The sequence below is a fragment of the Cherax quadricarinatus genome, chromosome 56 (assembly GCF_038502225.1).
Source record: "Cherax quadricarinatus isolate ZL_2023a chromosome 56, ASM3850222v1, whole genome shotgun sequence".
Classification (NCBI taxonomy): Eukaryota; Metazoa; Arthropoda; class Malacostraca; order Decapoda; family Parastacidae; genus Cherax; species Cherax quadricarinatus.
This window is the reverse complement of record NC_091347.1, coordinates 21,203,411-21,230,449: the sequence shown is the minus strand read 5'-3', so window position 1 is coordinate 21,230,449 and position 27,039 is coordinate 21,203,411. Positions and strand designations below refer to the sequence as shown.

The following is a 27,039-nucleotide window of genomic DNA, read 5'->3' as shown; positions in this document are numbered from 1 at the left end:
AGAGGTGATGTATACATGTTTATCACTAACATAAACTTTTCGTGGAATTTATGTAAAATAAGACGTACATTCAGTCATAAATACTACTATGATTGTAATAAAGTTATGTGCACACAGCGGTGTATGTCTCAGTGGCAGACCTACATTTTTGGAGCCCTGAACCTTTATCTGTTTGGGGGGCCCCTTCGCAACCCCTTCCCATACTGTAGACCCAAAATTTTTAAGCAATGAGAACTAAGTCGCTTCTTGAGCCCCTCCGGGATTAGGGGCCCTGAAGCTTGAGTTCCATAGTATATCCTCCCTTAGTCTCAGTATATTCACTAAGAATATATTTTAGTTCCTCTGTACTAGGGACTTATAATGACCTGTTTACTCGATAGGCTTTTAACCCAATTAACCAACCGAGACTGTATGCATTTTGATGTGTGCAGTCAAAGCAACAGTGCATACACACGTACAGGGTTAGTTGGTTAATTGGGATTAAAGCTTATTGACTACACGAGAGTCATTAAGGCTGCATGTAGCTTGTGCACCATCAGTCAAAAATACTTTAATCTTTAAAATAGTGATTCAAGTATTCTCAGTGTGTATAGATTGAAAGATACACACTCCTGGGTGTATATATCCTTGATGTTCAGGGGTGTATATCTCAGTATACCGTATAAACATTAAGTTTAATCCCCGAAAGAACATACATTTGGGACTGAAGTTTGGTCAGGGAGTCTCCTCAATGACCGTGAGAAATAAATTACCTGTATGACACTCATTTCTGCATTCATACAAATAATTTGATTAAAAGGCAACTGAGTAGGACTACTTACATTTTGTTGCACCTCCGAGGTATGTGTAAATATTTTGGAAATTCCAGGTCTCTCGAGATTCTCCCCTCCGACACCCACAACTTTCTATACACATCTACCGGGACCTTAAATAATTTATATTACATTTAAGAAACACAACCAGTAATTCTGGTACTTATATTTATTGATGTGGAGTGTATGATTTGATGTAGACTTGCAGGAGGGGGGGGAGGTACACTATCACTAACAATATTACAACAAATCATTGAAACTTCCAAATTTTCTGTGAGGTTGCTTGACTCTCACTGCATCACCCACAACCTACCTAAATACAGACACTAAACTGGCCAGTTAGTTATCTATATGGAAAGACAGTTATACTTAGCTGTGGATATGAAGACAGCATCCTTTATCTATCCCCCTTCACCATCCAGGATTTCAATATGGCGGACTCCTTATTTCACCATATATCCACTTTGTTTTAGTGGTTTCTTCACCGTGTAGTGCATCACCGTATTATTTGCTGCTCATCTGAGGCCGTTTCACCATAATTTGTCCTCGATTAAACGTGATTTAATTTAATAATCCCCCTCCCCCCCCACACACCAAATTTCGAAGGGTAAAATCAGTATCATTTTTCTACTCATTTGCATTATAAAAATTTCTACAATATAAATTTGGGAAAATTACATCAAAATTTTACACAATGACCTTCATGTGGTAGTCTTTCACTTAATTTAACCAGCAAACCAATTTTAAATAATTCCAAAATCAAAAACTGGAAAAAAAGGAGAAAAAATAGGTAAAAGAAAGTAGAAATCTATAGGGCCGCATTTTTTTTTTCGTTTTATTGAATGATTACATAGGTTTGAGTAATAAAGACACATGTGAGTGATATACTTGTGTTGTACTCCCGACAGACACCATTATTTCTCCACATCAGTGACAGATGATCCAAAATATGAACATCCATCAGTGGAAAAAAAAATTAGGTATAATTATGAATAAGGTAATTTTAATGTCAGGTCCAAGACTGTTCAAACACGTTTATTTAGACTGTTGCAAAACTTAAAAATAGTTTATAATGCCCGAATATTTGGCAGTTCATGTTGTATCCTGCTTGAGTTTGATATGATGAGAGGAGTAACAATAATAATAGGGGTATAACTATTGCACATCAAAGATGAACAGTATAGTTCATGATTGTTACAGGATTCTCAGAGAAAAGTCTGGCTGGAAGCACGGAGTCTGCTTCCAGATTACTGTACGGAGGATCGAGCCTCCACCACCGCCTGACCTACACGGGTTTGTCACTTCACCGACATTTCACAAATAATCCAGACTTGGCAGAGAAACCTTCAAAGAACGTTTCGGTCCAGTAGAGAGCGAAACGTTGTCTAAAAAATCCTCTGCCAAGTCTGAGTTACTTGTGAATTATTTCTGCATATAATTTTCTCGCCTGTACTGTAACCCCTGAATGACCCACACGGATTAGGAGCACTTTTTTGTGTGTATAATAATATCGTCGCTATTATATTTATTAATTAAACGAATTTAAATTTTGCTAAGCATCAGAAGCCTAGCAGATCAATCACGAAAAACTATTCTGCTTTTTTCTCTATTATTTTACCCGTTTATTCTCCTCCACTGTAGCTCCTCCATCAATAACAGCTCAAACATAATTCAACTGGAGAAGATTCATGTCAATCCACGACTTGTAGTTGGTGATACGAGTGAAGACAGTGGGTAGACCTACGTTGATACAGAGAGGGAAGCCAAAACTGACCACACCAACTTGTGTACATTGCACCCCAGAACACACCACCAGTGGCCCGCCGGAGTCACCCTGTGGGAGGATAGGATAGGTTAGGTTAGATTTGTAGGGAAATAGGATAAGTGTTTCCTGAGTCTTAGTCATATAATGGCCCGCAGCTGGGGCTTTGGGTCATCTGGCCGAGACCTTCCGCCACTCTGTGGGAGGAGGACACTGAGTTAAGATATGATTTTTAACCTGGTGGATTATCTACACATGATAACCCAAGAAAGTCAGTGTCATCGAGGACTGACTGTCTTATTTCCATTGTGGTCTGAGCTTCAGTCTTGTTCACCAGATGAATCTCCCGCAAGTGGGAGTTTCATCTGTAAAAACTTACATATGATCACAGCGGAACCCATGTTAGCCTCCCTATAGTGAATAAATATACCTAGGTCGATAAATCTTATTGTAGCCAACTGGCCCAGTGCAAACGCGCTGGCCTGCAGTTTTACAACCCGCCGCGATGTCAAGCCCCAACAATACCGTGTTCTTTTCAACATGGAATCCGGTGTGATTCAAGAAAGGGGATGCCAGGTGCAATTCCTAGAATTTATGTTCCTCCCTTCCCCCCTTCAAGTGAATAAGTATAATAGTTCATTCAAAGTGTCTTCGCATCCTAAGCACAGGTACACATAAGTACAATTATCTTACATAGTGTGAATTACCTAGGGTAAGTTGGTAGACAGCAACCACCCAGGGAGGTACTACCGTCCTGCCAAGTGAGTGTAAAACGAAAGCCTGTAATTGTTTTACATGATGGTAGGATTGCTGATGTCTTTTGCCTGTCTCATAAATATGCAAGATTACAGGTATATCTTGCTACTTCTACTTACACTTAGGTCACACTACACATACATGTACACGTTTATTTATACATACTCATCTGAGTTTTCTTTGATTTTATCTTAATAGTTCTTGGTCTTATTACTTTTCCTTTTATATCCATGGGGAAGTGGAATAAGAATCTTTCCTCCGTAAGCCATGCGTGTTGTAAAAGTCAACTAAAATGCCGGGAACAATGGACTAGTAACCCCTTTTCCTGTAAAGATTACTAAAAAGAATAAGAAGAAAATTGTCAAAGTGGGAAGTCTGAATGTGCGTGGATGTTGTGCAAATGATAAGAAAGAGATGATTGTGGATGTTATGAATGAGAAGAAGCTGGATGTCCTGGCTTTAAGTGAAACAAAGCTGAAGGGGGTGGGAGTTTCAATGGAGAGGAATAAATGGGATTAGGTCAGGGGTTTCAAATAGAGTTAGAGCTAAAGAAGGAGTAGCAATAATGTTGAAGGATAAGCTATGGCAGGAAAAGAGGGACAATAAATGTATTAATTCAAGGATTATGTGGAGTAAAATAAAGATTGGATGTGAAAAGTGGGTTATAATAAGCGTGTATGCACCTGGAGAAGAGAGAAGTGTAGAGGAGAGAGAGAGATTTTGGGAAATGTTGAGTGAATGCGTGGGGAGTTTTGAATCAAGTGTGAGAGTAATGGTGGTTGGGGATTTCAATGCTAAAGTGGGTAAAAATGTTATGGAGGGAGTAGTAGGTAAATTTGGGGTGCCAGGGGTAAATGTAAATGGGGAGCCTTTAATTGAGCTATGTGTAGAAAGAGATTTGGTAATAAGTAATACATATTTTATGAAAAAGAGGATAAATAAATATACAAGGTATGATGTAGCACGTAATGAAAGTAGTTTATTAGATTATGTATTGGTGGATAAAAGGTTGATGGGTAGGCTCCAGGATGTACATGTTTATAGAGGGGCAACTGATATATCGGATCATTATTTAGTTGTAGCTACAGTTAGAATAAGAGGTAGATGGGAAAAGAGGAAGGTGGCAACAACAAGTAAGAGGGAGGTGAGTGTATAAACTAAGGGAGGAGGAAGTTCGGGGGAGATATAAGCGACTATTGACAGAAAGGTGGGCTAGTGCAAAGATGAGTAGTGGGGGGGGTTGAAGAGGGTTGGAATAGTTTTAAAAATGCAGTATTAGAATGTGGGGCAGAAGTTTGTGGTTATAGGAGGGTGGGGGCAGGAGGAAAGAGGAGTGATTGGTGGAATGATGAAGTAAAGGGTGTGATAAAAGAGAAAAAGGTAGCTTATGAGAGGTTTTTACAAAGCAGAAGTGTTATAAGAAGAGCAGAGTATATGGAGAGTAAAAGAAAGGTAAAGAGAGTGGTGAGAGAGTGCAAAAGGAGAGCAGATGATAGAGTGGGAGAGGCACTGTCAAGAAATTTTAATGAAAATAAGAAAAAATTTTGGAGTGAGCTAAACAAGTTAAGAAAGCCTAGGGAAAGTATGGATTTGTCAGTTAAAAACAGAGTAGGGAGGTTAGTAGATGGAGGTATTAGGTAGATGGCGAGAATATTTTGAGGAACTTTTAAATGTTAAGGAAGAAAGAGAGGCAGTAATTTCATGCACTGGTCAGGGAGGTATACCATCTTTTAGGAGTGAAGAAGAGCAGAATGTAAGTGTGGGGGAGGTACGTGAGGCATTACGTAAAATGAAAGGGGGTAAAGCAGCTGGAACTGATGGGATCATGACAGAAATGTTAAAAGCAGGGGGGGATATAGTGTTGGAGTGGTTGGTACTTTTGTTTAATAAATGTATGAAAGAGGGGAAGGTACCTAGGGATTGGCGGAGAGCATGTATAGTCCCTTTATATAAAGGGAAAGGGGACAAAAGACACTGTAAAAATTATAGAGGAATAAGTTTACTGAGTATACCAGGAAAAGTGTACGGTAGGGTTATAACTGAAAGAATTAGAGGTAAGACAGAATGTAGGATTGCGGATGAGCAAGGTTTCAGAGTGGGTAGGGGATGTGTAGATCAAGTGTTTACATTGAAGCATATATGTGAACAGTATTTAGATAAAGGTAGGGAAGTTTTTATTGCATTTATGGATTTAGAAAAGGCATATGATAGAGTGGATAGGGGAGCAATGTGGCAGATGTTGCAAGTATATGGAATAGGTGGTAAGTTATTAAATGCTGTAAAGAGTTTTTATGAGGATAGTGAGGCTCAGGTTAGGGTGTGTAGAAGAGAGGAGACTACTTCCCGGTAAAAGTAGGTCTTAGACAGGGATGTGTAATGTCACCATGGTTGTTTAATATATTTATAGATGGGGTTGTAAAGGAAGTAAATGCTAGGGTGTTCGGGAGAGGGGTGGGATTAAATTTTGGGGAATCAAATTCAAAATGGGAATTGACACAGTTACTTTTTGCTGATGATACTGTGCTTATGGGAGATTCTAAAGAAAAACTGCAAAGGTTAGTGGATGAGTTTGGGAATGTGTGTAAAGGTAGAAAGTTGAAAGTGAACATAGAAAAGAGTAAGGTGATGAGGGTATCAAATGATTTAGATAAAGAAAAATTGGATATCAAATTGGGGAGGAGGAGTATGGAAGAAGTGAATGTTTTCAGATACTTGGGAGTTGACGTGTTGGCGGATGGATTTATGAAGGATGAGGTTAATCATAGAATTGATGAGGGAAAAAAGGTGAGTGGTGCATTGAGGTATATGTGGAGTCAAAAAACGTTATCTATGGAGGCAAAGAAGGGAATGTATGAAAGTATAGTAGTACCAACACTCTTATATGGGTGTGAAGCTTGGGTGGTAAATGCAGCAGCGAGGAGACGGTTGGAGGCAATGGAGATGTCCTGTTTAAGGGCAATGTGTGGTGTAAATATTATGCAGAAAATTCGGTGTGTGGAAATTAGGAAAAGGTGTGGAGTTAATAAAAGTATTAGTCAGAGGGCAGAAGAGGGGTTGTTGAGGTGGTTTGGTCATTTAGAGAGAATGGATCAAAGTAGAATGACATGGAAAGCATATAAATCTATAGGGGAAGGAAGGCAGGGTAGGGGTCGTCCTCGAAAGGGTTGGAGAGAGGGGGTAAAGGAGGTTTTGTGGGCGAGGGGCTTGGACTTCCAGCAAGCGTACGTGAGCGTGTTAGATAGGAGTGAATGGAGACGAATGGTACTTGGGACCTGACGATCTGTTGGAGTGTGAGCAGGGTAATATTTAGTGAAGGGATTCAGGGAAACCGGTTATTTTCATATAGTCGGACTTGAGTCCTGGAAATGGGAAGTACAATGCCTGCACTTTAAAGGAGGGGTTTGGGATATTGGCAGTTTGGAGGGATATGTTGTGTATCTTTATACGTATATGCTTCTAAACTGTTGTATTCTGAGCACCTCTGCAAAAACAGTGATAATGTGTGAGTGTGGTGAAAGTGTTGAATGATGATGAAAGTATTTTCTTTTTGGGGATTTTCTTTCTTTTTAGGTCACCCTGCCTCGGTGGGAGACGGCCAACTTGTTGGGAAAAAAAAAACTCCGAAAAAAAAGTAAAAATAGTACCAGAGAAGGGTGGAGGAGAGAAGACTGCGATATCCCAAAGCTTAAGATTAATTAACAGGGATAAAACGTCTGAATTAGGACCAGAACCAAGGGAACACCGGTGTAAGCTGAAGACACAGATGAACCATTTGAATGTAAGAAAGTTTTTATGTAGTCTTAGGGTGGTTGAGCTGGATGAAACAGTGGTGAAGGCAAACTAAATGTACAGCTTCAAAAGAGGATATGATAAGTCAAAAGGACTAACCAAAAAATCCGTCTTCAGAGAAGATATAAATTAGAATCAAGAAAAACACATTTATAAGTTGCTCCACCGGCCCTTGGTGGCAGGTCCATGTCAGAATTAACTCAGCATAACTATGTAGCTTCACTAATAGGTACAAACCCTGCAATTAATCAGCTGTTAATTTTATTACCTCCGCATGGTACTGATGGGTACTCACGTGACATGGAGTCCCCATAGTGATGTCAAGACACACATGTTTGTCATAAAGAGCTTTGACGCCTGGGAACTTGTTCCAGGCCGCCACACATTTAGTAGTATTCATCAGAGGTCCTGTAAACTTCTTCAAGACGCTGCTGGTTTTCTTCACCTTGCTGGAGTACCGTCCCCACCCACTAACTGTAGCGTTCGCTAGATCGTACCGCTCATCTGTGGATATGTACGGTTTTATTACTATTAACCAGAGAGCTGAGGGCCCTCTCGGGGACCGGAGAGAATTCCACCCGTGAATAACGAAAAGGCACAACACCGTGACTGGAATACACAAAAAACCCGCCCGTAGGAGAGAGGAGCTTCGACGACGTGTCAGTCCGGCTTGGACCATTGACAGAGTCACACTTTGTAAATGGTCTAAGTCGGACCGAAACGTCGTCGTAAGAGGAGGCTCCTCTCTCCTATGTGTGGGTTATTTGTGTATTGTTCCACCCGTGGCATGGTAATTTAATTTTCAGAACAAAAGGGGACATACTGGAAATTATTAATGACTGATGAGCCTTCACACAAATAACCCGCAGTCAGTACCTGAGAAGTCAGTAACTGAGAAACCTGGTTGTGGCTGGTACGTCGGTTTGTGTGCTGCCAGCAGTATCAGCACATTTAATCAGGCCCTGAACCACCAAGAGGCCACGGAGGCGTTGACTCCAGAAACATCTTCCATGTATACTAGAAAGAAGCTTATGACGATGTTTCGGTCCGACTTGGAGTACTGACTAGTCTAACACCCGAAGATGAGAGATTACCCTTAACTTGCACCAAGGGAGAGAAGGTTACATACCTAGGTCGCTGGGTAACTTGACGGCACTGATGCTGTAGGAGAAGTCTATAGGTTCGTCCAGCTCCATGAGGGCTATGTCATTGACGGTGGTGTGTGGGTTGTAGTGAAGGTGCCAGTGGACCGTCTTGACCTGTCCCGTCAGGCAAACACAGTCACCCAATCAGGCCACCCAGCCGGGCATTCAGAACGCACAGCCAGTTAATCATGTAACCCAGGAAGATAATCAGGTCTCCCAGGAGAGTATTCAGGTCGTTCAGCCAGAAACACAGTCGTTCAGAAAAATAAAGACACTTGATAATCGAGGACGGTCAATACGAAGACTCAAACAATAACATCTATCACTCACACACAACTCGTAAGATACTTGTAAAAGAAATCTCGTAACAGATTAAAAGATTCAACGCAAGTGGGGCTCATGTTGCAATAAATTTTGTATGTATAATATATTTACTTTTCCTAGTCATGCTTTTAATTACTCAAAATGATGCTAACTAAAACTACATAAATCATTTTGAAATTAAGAATGACTTCCATTTAAAGTGATTTTTTACTGAAAATAGAGCCTAATGGTTTCATCCTTGGCAAGACCGGGTGAGGATAGGCTAGGCAGGATCTAAGCTGTAGATAGGTTGGGTAGGGTTTAAGCTGTGGATAGTATGGGTAGCGTCTAAACTGTGGATAGGTTGGATAGGGTCTAAGCTGTGGATAGGTTGGGTAGGGTCTAAGCTGTGGATAGGTTGGATAGGGTCTTAACTGCGGTTATCTCTGAAAACGACAACAAACCAGATTTAGGAGACTTCACTGACCTTAGCGACGATATTCTTGGTCTCGTTGCGGGTAGCCAGGTCGTGGTCCCCCAGACTCACCCTCAACAGGTCTATTCCCCTTGAGAAGCTCCTGTAGGAGATTTATAGTCAATTTAATCAGAAAGTTGTTAGGTTACATCTGCTTCGGGATTAACGGATGGAGGATCGAGCCTCTACAAGCAACTCCAAAACTCTGACCAACTGAGTTTACCTGACTGTCATGTATTGCCTCACAACCTAGGACGGGATACTATAATGATGGTGTGCCTGGGCCCGAAAATATTCAAACAATAGTACGAATAAATTGAAATACATTTTCCAGTGTCTTTTGTAACACAGGAGATGTATCCTCCTCCTGTGTCCCAGAGAGATGACACACTGAGGAACCTAGTGCTTGTTCTCAGTAAATAAGATGCTTGGGAACCAATCACGGTAACCTAAAAAATATATGTATATACATGCAAAACAACCATTGTGAAAAACAGTGAACTTCCAAGCGTTTTCGTGATTTCTCGTATGATCAAGGACCCGTGTCCTTGATAATGTGAGAAATCACGAAATTGCTTGGAAGTTCACTATTTTTTCACAGTGGTTGTTTTGCATACTGTGAAATCACCTGTTTAATGTGATCTTATTGCATGCATTAACATTTATATGTGCTGAAGGGTATCCCACATAGAGAGAAAAACTGCAGTGGAAATAAGACTGTATCTATCGACTCCAAACCCGAGTTTCTCATCAGGCTATGAGACTGCTGGGGACTCCAGTTGAGGTCAAAATAAACAGACCAGCAATATTTTCCCCTATTTAAATATTATTATTAATAATGATACAGCAGCGCTGTATAACCCTTGTGGCTTAGCGCTTCTTTTTGATAATAATAATAATAATAATAATAATAATAATAATAATAATAATAATAATAATAATAATAATAATATTAATGATAGAGAGGCTAGAGCTGACTTACCCGAACACACAGTGTCCAGCAGTGAGGATGTGTCTGTCACTGATGAGTGAGCCTCCACAGAAAAATTTGTTTCTGTACACCAGCGCCACCTGTGCCAGGGAGAACACCTGTCTTAGAAACACCTGATGAATGAACACATGTCTTAAAAACACCTGCTGAATGACACTAACACCTGCCGCATGATCCTAACGTCTATTCAGTCACTCTTACGGGCTTAGTACACACAATTCCCAAACAACAAAGAATATAATCCGAAAAATTACTGACATAATCTAATCCCATGTTGGTTACTACATAGAACAGTTGTATAATAAAGTTGTACAAAACAGGTGTATACAATACAGATGTAAAAATACATGAAAGTCGACAGTATCAGGCCAGGGTGTCATGGAAGACAATCAGAGAATTAGGAATTATCTCCAAAATATCTTAATCAAGAGCCCTTAACTGGCATCAAGAAAGCTCTTAATCTCCAATTAAGAGGACTTATTTCCGTAAAAATTACCCATTAGAATCAAAATTGTCAATTACATGTTAAGCTAAGGGTGTCGTGTACATTCACCCCCATTACATGTTGGTACTGTACTGCTAGAATACGTAACCCATACCACACTTGTTTTATACCTCTTTGAGAAGACTGAACTCAGCAAGAAAAGAACCTACTTGCCAGGGATAAGAACCTACCTACAACAGGTAACAACCTACCTACAACAGGTAACAACCTACCTACAACAGGTAACAACCTACCTACAACAGGTAACAACCTACCTGCCAGGGGAACTCATTTAACCTTGTGTAGCCGCCGCCAATAATTCTGAAGCCGGTGTCTGCTTCTTCTTCATACTGCCAACACTTGTCATTTACTTTGAGCTCAAATGCTGAAAAGAACATATACATAGTAGCAATGTGTAAAACTGCACCTTAGGTTAAACATTGTCTCAATAAAAGCTTATTTTGCATAGGTTAGGTAAGGTGAGTTAGGGAAAAGAACGAGGGTTTCCTGATGAGGGTCTTAGTCACTAGAACTTTTGGTCATCTGACCGAAGCCTTCCGCTGGCTTATCAATCTTATTCCGCATATTGTAAGTTAGGTTTGTCAGGAAACAGGACAAGTGTTTCCTGACGCGGGTCTTAGTTATATGACGACCACATTATTAATATTATTATTATTATTATTATTAAAAAGAAGCGCTAAACCTACCAGGGTCATACAGCACTGCAGGGTAGGAATTGATGCAGGATCTTAAGATAAATAAGGGTGAAGATAACAAAAGTAAAGTTAGTAGGAGGTGTGGGGAGTGCTAAAGGAAGGATTATCAAAGTCTGTGTAATAAATCAGCTGCTGTCAAAAAATCGAAGAGGGAGTCTGTGTCAAAGGTGGATCCGTCATCAAGGTGTACCCGTATGTATGGAATACTGGAAACCTAACTGGCATTATTGCAATTACATCTACACAGCTAAATGCTGTGGCTGACTCGGTTCCCAGTACTCCTTACCAATGGGTAAAAAGAACACAATATGCAGAATAATGTTTTATTGCTCTACCTTCAGTGTAACGTTCAAATTTCTCATGTCTACTTTTATACTTGAGTTTACCTCTATTAGGCTTGCATTTAGAGAACGGATGTCATACCTTGCTTGAAGGCTGATATTGGAGGGGTAACTTCGTAATTCTCCAGGTATATTCCCTCCTCTTCCTCTTCTTCCTCGTCACTTTCAAGCTCATCTCCTTCCTCTTCCACAGATTCTGGATGTGAAATCGCGCGTATCAACACCTGCAATATTACGCAGGTGTTTTAATCACACATGCAAACACCTGGTTTTGTAGTTACCTGGCTATATATCTCGGTGATAAGATGGTTCACTTGGTACGAATTTCCTTGAACTTTAATTAAATAAATATTCATTTTTTCCTTCGCACCATCTTTCTTTTTATCCCTCGCTCTCTCATTTCTCTCTCTCTGTCTCTCCATCATTCTCTGCGTCTAACCAGTTCTCACCCCTTCAGTAGACGGTGTTGGCAGCTTTCCTGGCTTGAGTGTGGTGGGAACGGGTTCCTCATGATCTGGAGAAACCACCTCTCTCTCAACGGCTATGCTGCTGACAGTGGTCATATCTTCCATCATCTCCGTGGTGATGGTGGTGTCGTCAGTGGTGATGGTGGTGTCGTCAGTGGTGGGATCAGTGGTCGTGGGGTCAGGTTTCTCAGTGGTTGTGGTGGGGATGTACTTCTTAGCGTCAGGATTCATCACTCCAGCCACCGTTGGTGCTGTAAAAAGAGATCATAGAAGGGCTCCTAATCCGAGAAATTGCCTCAGTTCTTTGACACATGGCAAAGCTGTTATTCTACTTACAAACTAAGAACATTAGAGGCATGGAGCTTCAGTATGACTTTGTAAATGGTCCAAATCGAGTTATTTGTATATTGTACCAGTCACGGTATTGCGATTTTTTGTTATTCTCTGTTATTTAAACAGGAAGAACTTATTACACTGATACACAAGTCTTGTGACTGTAGTGTACTCATCTACTTGTGGTTGCAGGGGTCGAGTCATAGCTCCTGGCCCTGTGTGTGTGTATACACTTACAGTGGAAGGGGACAATGTCCTGACAGGCCAGTTGAGTGATGCTGATGGAGAACAAATAAGCTGGTATACCCTGCAGTACCATGGCCAGCGTCACCACACTCTTCTCCTTTACAGCAAACGTTGCTGGAATAACACACTCGCTGTAATAACGCACTCAATAAAATCCAACTTGCTGTAATAACATACTAAATGACACTGCAATATCCTAACATGACACGCTCGTTATAATAATATCTACACCAGGATGACACCAGCCATATGAGGGCACTAGTTAAAATTCCAATAATAATAATAATAATAATAATAATAATAATAATAATAATAATAATATTAATACAGCTAGTTTGTATGGTAGGACTGTCTTGATTTAAGGGAGAAATTTCAAACGGATTTTTTCCACTAGGCACCATGTCAAAATATTTCAGGAGACGCAGTAATTCGACTTTTATTCCAATACAATCTTAATATTTAGAGGTTGTTACCAGAGGGTAAAGTTTTATTGGCTACTTTTCGCTTACACAATGGTTTCTTTCCAGTTACTGAGAAAACTGAAGTGGGAGAGCGTAGTGCGTAGAAGTGAGGGGAAGTGAGGTGCAAGTCAGGTCACACTCATTGCCAAGAAATGAGGGGAAGTGAGGTGCAAGTCAGGTCACACTCATTGCCAAGAAGTGAGGGGAAGTGAGGTGCAAGTCAGGTCACACTCATTGCCAAGAAGGATGATGGTTTAAATATGTCGCCTTCAAGTTGCAATCCTCTGTGTCTGGATCCAACAATGTCAGCCAGACCAGCGGTTTCTATAATTTAGTTGAACCGCTTGCTAGAAAACTTCCGGGATGTTTGGGAACCAATGTAACCTGTGCCGCACACCTCATTTGGTCTTCACCTCGCTCCTACTCACTACTGTATCACCACTCATACCAGGTATATATCTGTTTGCGATTTGATAAAACCCACCGCATGGTCAAAACGTTTTCAATAAGGGTTCCACATACCTCTATATATATGTCACAATTATCGGGACAGTTTCTCATACCGTTATCAAAATCGCAAGCAGAAATTGATTTTTCTCTGCATGAGTATTCTTGCATTTTTTTTAGTCTATTGTCACTATGAAAAATAAATGCATACACCACCCGGGTATAAAACAAGCAATACAAACAAAGCAAGTGCTATTCGCAATCATGTACCTTAAATGTTATGAAAGGATACCAGGTCCTCATAGGTGATAAAACTTGTAATGGTGTCTTGATTGACAATGGTTATTATAATTATAACCTTAGTTTTTAAAGGGGTGGACCGGTAAACCAGCGGAAGGCCTCAGTCAGATGACCCAAAGCTCCAGCTGCGGGTTATCATATTTATTTATTTATTTATTTATTTATTTATTAATTTGAACAAAGTCTAGCGTCAGGAAACACTAGTCATGTTTCCTGACAAACCTTACCTAATCTAACTTAACGGTGTCTGGAGGAGGCATTAATTTAACACCCAAGACAACCTCGAGAGGAACCAGGGTGTCTATAGCTTAGTTACCCCTATGATTCACAATACTATAGACCCAGAAACTTAACTAACGAACGTTTTCACAAAATTAGTTGATGTATATGCTTAACCAGTCAGTATACCTCCTGGATATCTCCGCTACTTAAATCACCCACCTTCATTCCAACTCACACTTCTCTAGTGAAATCACATTTGCAGGAAACTAACAGGCTCACACAGTGTCTTCTAACTGTACATATAGATGTGTTCATATGTTCTTTGTACTTATTTCTAGTGCTACAGTTAAAGTGTGCGCTGATCCCGTCTTTTCTGCATTCCCCCACGTTCAGTAAAAAGCCACTGACACTAGTAAACTTTCTAATCTGCAGGGATTTCTGAAGTTCTTGTATATCTGAATTGCAGTCATAATGATCCACGTACAGCTGACAAACCAACTAACGCTGATACACACACCACAAAGTACACTTACTGGACCAATAGGCCAATTTCCACACATACACAGGTCCCTCAAGTGGGAAGCTCTGATGCTGGTAAATGGTTTTTAATCCGAAGAATCGAAACTGCACTATACTTTCTCTAATCAAGCCTGATTACGTGCCATTCCCAAGGCACTTCACGACCTCTATGGGTGTCACCCACCCAGGGACACCCAGCCAAAACAAAGGACACTTACTTGCCCAGTTGGTCATATTGCCACACACAGGTGTTGTGGTCTCGTTCAAACTGGTGCCCAGAACAGTGAACGTGTCTCTGATACACACACTGTCGTCATATTTCGCCAGCTCAAACTTATTGAAGTCTAGCCTGCAAGGAGAGAGTTAATAGTTACTGTGCTATTGTCAAGGAAGGTCGGGACCTGAGTTTGGAGTCAGTCGAGATTATACTTGTCGCAACAACAGCGTCATAACCTCATAGCATAAATTATACTTGACAGAAAAGGATGGAGGGGGTAAAAGAGGTTTTGTGGCTTGGCCACACAGCAGGCATATGTGAGTGTGATAGGAGTGAGTGGAGACAAATGGTTTTTGGGACTTGACGAGCTGTTGGAGTGTGAGCAGGAAAACATTTTGTGACGGGATTCAGGAAAACCGGTTAGCCGGAGTTCAGTCCTGGAGGTGTGAAGTACAATGCTGCACTTTAAAGGAGGGGTATGCATATTTGCTGTTTAGAGTGGCATCTAAGCTGTCGCTCTACGCTCCTTTGTAAAAACAGTGATAGTGTGAACGATGGTGAAAGTGTTTTCTTTTTTGGGGGTCACCCTGCCTCGGTGGGAGACGGCCACCGTACCGTGGTTTGTTTGCAATCGTGTCATTACGATTTCGTGAGTCACTACACTTAGCAGACTCATAGCAATTATGCATAATATTTGAATAATCATATTTGTATTCCTATAATATGTAGATAAATATAAAAATGAATTATTTAATGGTGCGTATGTACCTCTTTCAGTACCCACCTGACGGCGCACACCTTCTTTCTGATCTCAATTTCGAAGTTGCAGCTCCTGGCTAATGTGTCATTCTTGGGGTAGGATGGATTCCTGAAGTAAGCGTGGTGGGCACTCGTTCTGCCCCCACAAGTCTTGTCCACTATATGACGGAGGGAAGGAAAGGAGCAAGGAATTAAAACTTCGGCAAAGCGATGTGGATATCGTCAAGCTCTCCATAATGCGTTAAGTACTTATCATAACTTTAAAGGTTTCTTTCCTACAGAACTTAAGCTACTATTACCTGACAATTATCATATTTGAAAATGGACTATGATGAGTTGTTGAAGGGTGTAACTCCAATTGGAATGTGGAAATAAGGCACTAGTGTTTTGAAGTCTTGGGGCAGGTTCCTGTCTAGGCGTGTCTTGACGAGTCTCTCCTTTGAGCGAATCATTGTACATACAGAAGCTTGTTTTGCCTACCTGTGTCTTGTACCACATGGCATGTGGCCTGTAACTCATAAACACACAAGGGGAAAGAAATTAATGAGATGTCACTGTCAGAGAGAGAATCATTTGTTAAAGCTTTGAAGAATTGTGAGGACAGTTGGAGGCGAGTTTCTTGAAGTAGGTTTAGGTAAGATAAACTGAATGAAACTGTTTCTGATAATAGCAAGAAGGGGAAATATTTAAGAGATTAAAATGAAAGGTGTTAAAGACTTTTAATTAGATCCAAAAAATAATATTCTTTTGAGTGTTGTAAAATTTAATTATAACTTGTTATTTCAGGTTTCTAAAGTTGTAAAGAATGGTCTTAAAATGCTTGACATTTGTTATTAATCTTGTGTTAGTTGGCTGAAGACAGAGAGTAACAAGTTTCGTAACGTTAAATGCAGAGGAAGATTTCAGACTGAGGCAGTACTGAAGTATTTAGGAGATCTACAGAGCTTTAATTTTTTTTTTTAGCGATACCAAGGTGTTGTAGTGTAGATGATACCTTGAAGCAAGTGACATCTCTGTCTCTCTACACTCACCAAAACAGCAGTAGTCATCAGTATAGCCACAGTACCCGGCGAACAGTCCTCGCTGTCTGGAACACTCCACTTGGTTCATACAAGCTCCCACAGTGCCGTCCAGCTCACACAGCTGGTATCTGCCGCTCTCTCGGAATACGTACGTCGTCATCTGCATGAATATCTCTGCGAGAAGGTATGAGTACAGTCTCTGTCAGTTGCTTGTGGATGTTGGTGCTTTGATCATCAGGGGAAAATTATTCTGATGCGAGTAGCTTGTGTGAGATAAGATAAGATAAGATAAGATTTCGTTCGGATTTTTAACCCCGGAGGGTTAGCCACCCAGGATAACCCAAGAAAGTCAGTGCGTCATCGAGGACTGTCTAACTTATTTCCATTGGGGTCCTTAATCTTGTCCCCCAGGATGCGACCCACACCAGTCGACTAACACCCAGGTACCTATTTGCTGCTAGGTGAACAGGACAATAGGTGTAAGGAAACGTGTCGGAATTTCCACCCGCCGTCACTAATTAATGTGTATATATGGCTTGCAGTTGATGGGCTTTAAACCTAACAAAATATAATCACCTGTTGTTACACTAAGGCCTCATGCATAATATATACAATAAAGAAGTATAAAAAATAAATAGAGGTAAATATACCTGGTTACCTGGTAATAGTATAACTAATAGCCATTTATATGTACTCACAGCTAACATATGTCAATACAATTACCCAACATACCTGGGTATATTGGGTAATACATCCATACAATTACCCAACATACCTGGGTATATTGGGTAATACATCCATACAATTACCCAACATACCTGGATCAGCCGGGCTGTGGCTCGTATGTTGGTTTGCGTGCAGCCAGCAGCAACAGCCTGGTTGATCAGGCTCTGATCCACCAGGAGGCCTGGTCTCAGACCGGGCCGCGGGGGCGTTGACCCCCGGAACTCTCTCCAGGTAACTCCAGGTATATTGGGTAATACATCCATACAATTACCCAACATACCTGGGTATATTGGGTAATACATCCATACAATTACCCAACATACCTGGGTATATTGGGTAATACATCCATACAATTACCCAACATACCTGGGTATATTGGGTAATACATCCATACAATTACCCAACATACCTGGGTATATTGGGTAATACATCCATACAATTACCCAACATACCTGGGTATATTGGGTAATACATCCATACAATTACCCAACATACCTGGGTATATTGGGTAATACATCCATACAATTACCCAACATACCTAGGTATGTCAAGGCTCTTGTTTCAAGGAATTGAAGATTCTCTTATTTCATTCAAACTCGTTTAACTCTCATACCATAGACGCTGTGCAACATGAGGTCTAAACCCTTCCCCATGAACAATAATTAATGATCATGTGAAGATATACTTACGTCTTCCCTCTCTGCTACCGTCAGTAGCAAAGGTATACCCCACCATTAAGGACCTAAAATAAGAATATATAATAGTTATACCTCAAAGGGATATATATATTTTTATTAACACAAATATACGTAATATTAAAAACAAATATTTTGCTATAAGTTCATAAAGAAGCCATCTTATAATACAGAATAATACTCACAGGAGACTCAGGAACGTCAAGTTACTAGACATCTTGAAGTAATGGAAGGAATTGCTTGACGAGATTTGTCTTAGCTCCTGATGCCAACGCTAACAGGAAGGTTGATCAAGTTCACTGCATGCTCCAAGTGTTCCCTTGACAATTCTCTCCTCACTGATAACTCTGCTGCTGTAAAAATACAACTCACTTTTAGATACTCTGGAAGAAATGGTAACTTGACATGCTGGAACAATGTTGAAAATAATAATAATAATAATAATAATAATAATAATAATAATAATAATAATAATAATAATTCCAACATTTGAGTAATGGAAAACATGAATTAAAAAAATTTGTAGTGAACTATAATAATAACAATGATAATAATAATAATAACAATAATAAAAATAATAATAATAATAATAATAATAATAATAATAATAATAAATATTACCACATTTAAGTATAACTTGTGCAGAGTGAACCACAGAAACTGTTCATATATTTATCTGTAAAAATGTTTTCTCTCAAAAGATAGGGGGGGGGGGAGGGAAGGGTTCTTGATCCAAGGAATCTGATCTATCTTTTCTTCCACGGACCGAACCTGATTACCTCTCATTCCATCAGGTGCTGCACGACCCTTACGAGTTTAGCTCTTCCCCACGAAAGTAATAAAAATTTGAAGAATGACATATAACAATACGGAGAATGGCGCAGTTTTTTTCGGTCTAACTGGAGACCCTCTTCAAGCGAGTGAAGATCAATAGACATAATTTTACACGTTCCGAGAGATTTCTGCAAGTTATTTAAAGTCACGTAGGCCTAACTCAGATTATTTTGATATTTTATATAATATTCACACATCTTCCATACTGCAAAGATCCACTAAGATAATTTCATATACTGCAGGAGGTCAATATGAAAGATGTTTGTCCATTCGTCAAGACATACACCATTACTCACAAAACATGATCGGAATTCCAGATATATTACTCTCTGACGTGCTTCGCCTTAACCACTGTACAAGAACAACTACCAGTGTATATAAATGCGTACATGTATATATGTATAACTGGTCTTCTTAGGATATCCATGTAAATACATGATAACGCTATGATATTAGTACATATTTTCACTGTTTTTTTTTCTATTCATGCTTCTATATGAGTGCAGTTTGTATGTAGTGTATAAGGGGTCTGGGTGCAAATGTTCGTTTTTCACTGTTGTCGACAGTTTAATATCGGGATGGAACTGCTTGACGAGACTTGTCTTAGCTCCTGATGCCAACGTTAACAGGAAGGTTGATCAAGTTCACTGTATGCTCCAATTCTCTCCTCATTGATAACTCTGGCAGGACCAGTTAATGTAGAATGATAAGAAGTGTTGAATTATCTATATTTGTTCATATATGAGAGGCAGGAACTAGTAGACAGAAACAGGGAAACAAATTTTAATATATAAAACGACCTCCACCTGAGGTCCTTATCAGCAGTATATAAAGAACACATGAAATAATGATTTCCACTGCCCGTTATATGCTGATAAGGACCTCAGCTGGAGGTCACAATTTACATTAAACTGTGGTTTCCTGTTTTTGTTTACATGTGGATTGCTGTCTTCCAACGAGAATTGTTTATTATACTTATTTTGAATATGCATACATATATGTTCAGCAATTTGCAAACGGCCGAAATGATTTACAAACATTGTCTCTGAGTCCACAGCAGGATTCGAACCTGCGCACTCTGCATCAAAGTACACAGTATATTTGCCACACAGCATAAGCCTGGCTGTGAACTGTGCCTAGGACAATATGGTAATTAACTAATACAAACTTACACATATCCTGAAACACACACACACAACTTACACATATCCTGAGACACACACACACACACACACACAACTTACACATATCCTGAGACACACACACACACACACACAACTTACACATATCCTGAGACACACACACACACAACTTACACATATCCTGAGACACACACACACACAACTTACACATATCCTGAGACACACACACACACACACACAACTTACACATATCATGAGACACACACATACACACACACACACACACACACACACACACAACTTACACATATCCTGACACACACACACACACACAACTAACACATCCTGAGACACACACACACACACAACTAACACATATCCTGAGACACACACACACAACTTACACATATCATGAGACACACACACACACACACACAACTTACACATATCCTGAGACACACACACACACACAACTAACACATATCCTGAGACACACACACACACACAACTTACACATATCCTGAGACACAATTATGCTGGCGAGAGAGCGCAGGTAACCAATTCATGTATTTTCAGACAAGTTTGGAAGGGTGTTGACCTCCAAGATTAAGAAGGCCAGACATGGAGAGCCTAGTAGTAGCAGTAACAGTAGTATATACAGCGAGTGACAGCACTCTCTTAAATTCCTACATCAAATGCAGGAGTTATAGAAATGCTGTAGCATTCTCTGTGCTGGATAAACCATTTTATTAGCAAACATATATATATATATATATATATATATATATATATATATATATATATATATATATATATATATATATATATATATATATATATATATAATAACAATTCACCTGGCAGAGGTTAAAGAGATTGTTAACCTTGAAGTTGTTCAACATATGTATTTACCTACTGTCCTTTGTTGTGTCTTTTTTACCCTCACCTCACATACTTGTATTTACTCACACTCTGACTGACAAGGAACCTTCTTGGTCTCGCCTAATCACGATCGACACCATGCCTAACCCTTCTAGGGTAGGGTAGGTGCCTGAGTCCGAGCTTTAGCTCATAAGACTGTCATTCCCATTTGCCCCCTTGGGGTGGGGATGACAGACCAGAGAGGCCTAGCTTGTGGCTAGGCCTGGGGACAGTTGGTCCCAAAGATGAGGAGGTACTTGTGCCTCCTCCCATGGGAGACTTAGGTCTCAGACACTCCCTAAAGAGGGAGCCAAGGCCGGGCCACCACTTGGAAAAGGCCCGGGCCGGGAGAATACCGGCTAATCTTTAACTAACTAACTAACTCGCCTAATGTTCTTTTTGGAGCGGAAAACTTCGGTCAGATGACCAAAAGCTTTAGCTGAGGGTTATTATATAACTAAGACCTGTGTCAGGAAACACTTGCCCCTGACAAGCCTAATACCTACCTACTAGGCTTTGTTTCTGACGTCCATTTTTCCACATACTTAATAATGCCATTCAACCTGAACTTAGTGAAATATAAGGTATTCTAAGTTGTGCCCGCCACAGAGACTTTAGCAGTATTAGATTTTCTAGGATGAATGGGCTTACTAGCCACAAAAACACAACCATCACAAGATCAAAAGAACCGCAAAAACACAACTTAAGTCGCTGCTGTTTACAAGCAAGATTTATGTTACTAAATCATTCTAACTCAATTTTAATGAAGCTTTTATTTTGTCTTGTACTGACAAGCATGTTAATGCAGTACACAATGTTCTGCATGTTTATCACGTAGCTAATTAAAACACACACACACACATCACGACCAGTAAAGAGGCGGGCGGGCTCAGGAGCTATGAATCAACTCCTGCAACCACAATTAGGTGAGTACACACACACACACACACCACGCCCAGTCAAGAGGCGGAGCCAGGAGCTATGACTCGACCCCTGCAACCACAATTAGGTGAGTACACACACAGTCTGGAGAGTGATGTAGTGGAGGCAGAATCCATACATAGCCTTAAGAGATACGATAAAAAATGGGGCCAGGAGCTGTGACTCGAGTCCTACAACCACAAATAGGAGAGTACACACACACACACATTAAATAATTCAATAAACTATCTTAATCTACTTCCAAAGAGTGATCATGTTATATTGGAAATATTATATGACCCTTGTAGGTTTAGCGCTTGGCTATGATTGTAATTGTTTATTGAAAATAAAATACAGTTAAATGTAACTTAGAAGAGAAAAACACGAAGAGAAACGACCGGATTATAAGGAAAACTTATTGATTGAAAAAAGACAAATAATTTGAATGAAATGTGCACGTAAGACAATGTTGTGCACGTAAGACAATGTTGTGCACGTAAGACAATGTTGTGCACGTAAGACAATGTTGTGCACGTAAGACAATGTTGTGCACGTAAGAAAATGGAGTCAAACAGTTTATTATTAAAAGGAATATGAGATGAAATGTTAGTGTTTTTTTGTGGACGGTCCTGAAGTTATGAAAAGCCTACACTGACCTGGGATACTATATAGGAAGTGAGCAAGTAAAAACAAAAGCACATCTGCCATTCAAAGAGGCCTGTAATGAATGCACAAAAAGACACCACTCCCCTGAGCCCTCCTGGGGCGGGGAAGGTGCCAGAGCTAGAGCTTGCTACCACCAGCACCTCACAAGACTGCCATTCCCACGAGCCTTCCTGGGGCGGGGAAGGTGCCAGAGCTAGAGCTTGCTACCACCTGCAGCTCACAAGACTGCCACTCCCCAGGAGCCTCCCTGGGGTGGGGATGATGGCAGACCAGAGGTCTAACTTCTCCCTACGAGCCTCGTGAGGTCGGGGAATGGAGCTAGGCCTGGGGACAGTTGGTCCCAGAAGATGAGGAGGTACTTGTACCTCCTCCCATGGCAGACATAGGTCTGAGACACTCCCAAGACAAGGTGTCAAGGCCGGGTCACCATCTGGAAAAGACCAGGACCGGGAGAGTACCGGTGAATCAAGAAGAATGCACAAACGTAGGGAGAGAGGAAAAAAGAAACTTAAATAAAGGAAATGGAGGACAAAGAGACAGAACCAAATCTTTTTTTAAGACTGTAAGAAAAAGATAGAATAAAAAATAGGATCGTACTTGTAGCTTCACAAACCTTGTCGAACCATTTCCAATCCAACACAGATTCTATATTTCCAGGCCCAAGTCTCGGTCAGTTCTCTCACTTAAGTGTTCTTCCTGTGTCCCTTTCCTAATTCTTCTCTACCATAACACTCATTCTGAGATCCACAAGCAATAGGTTAGGTTAGGTAATGTTTGTCAGGAAACAGGACAAGCGTTTCCTGACGCGGATGTTAGTCATATGATGACCCACAGCTGGAACTTTCGGTCATCTGACCGAGGCCTTCCACTGGCTTAATGTTCCACCATTTTATAAATTATGGTTACGATCATAACCATTAGATATTTGAACTTAATATTATTATTCCACAAACATTTTTTTCCTCTTCAATACAAAGAAAAAATAATGTTATCTATCAAATTTATTAAGACAGTTTCTTATGTTCGAATCTAAAAAAAAAAAAATTTAAATTGAATCTGTTATTATTCATTGTGCATTATTAACGAATGCTGTACTTATTGTATGAGGATGAATAGTAACACAAAAGATTAAAAAATTGTTCGTGGGGTGCGAAGTAACTAGCCCTGAAAGATGAACCATGAACCACAGGTAAGATATAAGCCAAGTATGTCCCAATTAGTTGCTCCACCTTGCCACATCCCTCCATCTCTAACCTCCAGCCTTCTGCATCCCCTTTATTTCTCTTTCCCTCTTTTTCTCTACTATCCTTTTATCTTTTAACCTTGTCTGCCACTCCTTCATTTATGTGTTCCTTCACCTCACCAAGACAACTGTGATGAAGTGTCCTGGACCTAGCAGGTGTCTAATTTATCTCACACCAGATACCAGCTATGCTCGACATGGAGTGGACTGCCTCAAGCGACAAGTACTTTCCGCGAGGCACGAGGCATGCTGTTCTTGTGGTACCTCAGTTTTTGCACAGTTCGGTTTACAGGACAAGAGATGTTATCCTACCTCAGCTCATTTCATAGTGCAGTCCTGGCTAAGGTATAATACCACACCTTCCAACTCACAGGATGTCATTCACAACAGTCCGCTAACACCTAGGTACCTATACCTAACACCTAGGTACCTATTCACCCCTAGGTGAGTAGGTACCTAGGTGTTAGCGGACTGCCCCTATTCACCCCTAGATGAATAGGGGCAACAGATTCATGGGAATTCGAGTACTGTCTTATATAACACTTGAAGAAGGTATCACACTAGGTTCGATATGCTTCACCTTGAAGATGACACTACAAGGACAGTCAACACATCACCGTTATGTTTCTTACAGCTCTCATTAAGACAGGAGAAAATCTACTGCAGACACTATTATACGAAAAAATGTGTGAATTCATCTATGAGCCCGTGAGCTTAATTAAACATGAGTTCCAATGAGAAGTATCACAAATGAGTAGCAAATGAGGAATTGAAACATGCTGGGGTAGGTGTTTAGGGCGACAACACCCTTCCGCCAGCACTTTACACACAAAGCAGGAAAGACTGCTTTAAAATAAATTGCATAACAACTATTTTTTTTCTTGTCCGTTAAAAAGTGATAAAAATCAAAGGTATGCGAGTTTAGATGAGAATGGCTTGGCAACCTGACCCTGGCGAGCGATAACATCAGCTGCCATAACGTCTCAGTGTGCAGCCATTGTACTCCAGCCTGAGCTTCCCTGCACAGCTTAACACATCTTAAGCTTTCTGTTCCCATCAGTGGGTGGTATCATGATGCTGATGAACAATTCTTGATCTAAGGAATTGACGCTATCCTCCCTTCCCAAGAACCAAATTTGATTACTCCCCATTCCCCAGGCACTGAATACCCTTCCGGGATTAGCGCTTCCCCAGTGAATATAATTATACTAGGCTGTCTGTTATGGTTTAAGAATCTTTGCTCCTACGATCTTATACAGGGATCTTTAATACTCCAGTATTCTTATTCGCTCTTAACGTATTCATCTGGTGCATCTGCCACGTGCTTGGTACATACAATGTGGCTATTTTAGTCTAGTGTCAAGTGTTTTATTCTATGTTGAAGTTTTTTTTTTGTCTAGAAATAGCTTATTACATGTTTAAGTTGGTTTGTCTAGCAATAAGTTATTTCCTGTTGAAGTTGGTTGGCAGAAGCATAATTTAACTATTAAAACAATTTGTACAGAAATTCATGGTTAATGGGATTTTTATAAAGCCTATTAATTATAACAGGGTTATTAAGGATACACAACATTTCTACCACCAGTGAAGAATACTTTAATCCCTAAAATGGTGATTAGAGTAAACTCCCAGCATTTGTAAGCTGAGGGACAGACAGACACATCTCGTGTTTATGTCCTGTGTGATTAAGTTCATGTTTGTATTGAGTGTTGAAGTACAGGGTGGTACAAATTACTGCGAAATTACAGAATACCTGTGTATTATTCACAATATATTTTTCGGTGGGTTGTTCTCTGACCTGTTTTTTGCACAATGGAGGGTGATTATCATAAAACCAGTAAAATGTTGAACGGTTTCACAGCCTTAGTTTCAACCTTTAACTGTCCAACAAAATCAACTGTCTCATTTTTGCTAGGCTTCCAGGTTATCGCGGGTTCAAACCCCACCCGTGGTATGGTTTATCAGGGTAGGTTATTCCATCCTGCTGGTGAATGGCTTTTAATCCAAGTAAGTGGTGCAAACCTCCTCTTCCTTCGAGCGAACTTAATCACTCCCCATTCCCCAGACAATAATGACCTCTATGGGTTTAGCGCACTGAATGTGTTATTGAGGCAGTTTTTGACCTATGCAATAAAGCACCAAAACCAAATGGACTTCACGTCCTTATATATATATATATATATATATATATATATATATATATATATATATATATATATATATATATATATATATATATATATATATATATAATATATATATATATATATATATATATATATATATATATATATATATATATATATATATATATATATATATATATATATGTTGAAATGTTAATTATCTGCTAGATAAAAAAATAGTTTATTTGCCGTCACTTATCAGTTAGTAGTAAAGCTGTCGTGAATTAATTCGTAATCCTACTAATCAAAGCAAAAGTTGCGCCAATGGTATGTATCCCGTCTAGTATGTATACCATCTGGGATGCATACCATCTGGGATGTATACCATCTGGTATGTATACCATTTGGTATGTATACCATCTGGGATGTATACCATCTGGGATGTATACCATCTGGTATGTATACCATCTGGTATGCATACCATCTGGTATGTATACCATCTGGGATGTATACCATCTGGTATGTATACCATCTGGGATGTATACCATCTGGTATGCATACCATCTGGTATGTATACCATCTGGTATGTATACCATCTGGTATGTATACCATCTGGTATGTATACCATCTGGTATGTATACCATCTGGTATGTATACCATCTGGTATGTATACCATCTGGTATGTATACCATCTGGTATGTATACCATCTGGTATGTATACCATCATAGCATAAGCAAGATGCGGAATATTATAAATTTTTCGTGGGTTAGTTTGAGATCATATCAAAGGATCTCTAGATGACATAACAGAAATATAATATAATGTACACCTAAACTACCATCATTCACATGCACTGGTAACACCTTCTTCACACTGATATCATAAACTGAATGTTGCAAAACTCAAAGATCTGAGGTCATAGATAAAATTCTGTTCCAATCACAGAGAAATTAACTTCTTCGGGTCGTGAGGGGCTCAAAGAATATATAAGATTAAGCACTGCAGACTAGACTTCAAGAGCATAGCTCTTCTGTAGCAACAGAGAGATAATCACTTAATACACCAATGCATTTACAATGCTCGTTACACACGGTGAGGCAGGTGTGTGAGGAAGGTATCTTGCAGGAGTACAGGAGCAACACGATCACCTGGGTGAGACAGCCGCACGCCACCACACACTGCTGCTAACTAACCTTC

At 40.0% G+C, this 27,039-nt stretch overlaps 1 protein-coding gene across 6 annotated transcripts; it reads right to left on the bottom strand.

The window, feature by feature from the left end:
• Positions 1-1,631: 1,631 nt before the first annotated feature.
• Positions 1,632-27,039, bottom strand: LOC128700755 (serine protease filzig). Of its 6 annotated transcripts, none has more exons than XM_053794160.2 (15): positions 26,934-27,039; positions 18,174-18,338; positions 17,983-18,035; positions 16,577-16,741; positions 15,571-15,703; positions 14,788-14,918; positions 12,612-12,734; positions 12,024-12,292; positions 11,657-11,798; positions 10,793-10,902; positions 10,025-10,113; positions 9,055-9,145; positions 8,249-8,378; positions 7,415-7,623; positions 1,632-2,646 (listed from the first exon to the last, which is right to left on the bottom strand). In XM_053794160.2, the coding sequence occupies exons 2-15, from the start codon at positions 18,203-18,205 to the stop codon at positions 2,473-2,475; spliced, it is 1,851 nt and encodes a 616-aa protein (XP_053650135.1). In that variant the 5' UTR covers positions 18,206-18,338; positions 26,934-27,039; the 3' UTR covers positions 1,632-2,472. The 6 variants fall into 6 exon arrangements, with proteins under 6 accessions (XP_053650135.1, XP_053650132.1, XP_053650134.1 ...); XM_053794157.2 differs by having other exon boundaries at positions 18,174-18,341; positions 26,934-27,037; XM_053794159.2 differs by having other exon boundaries at positions 18,174-18,341; positions 26,918-27,036.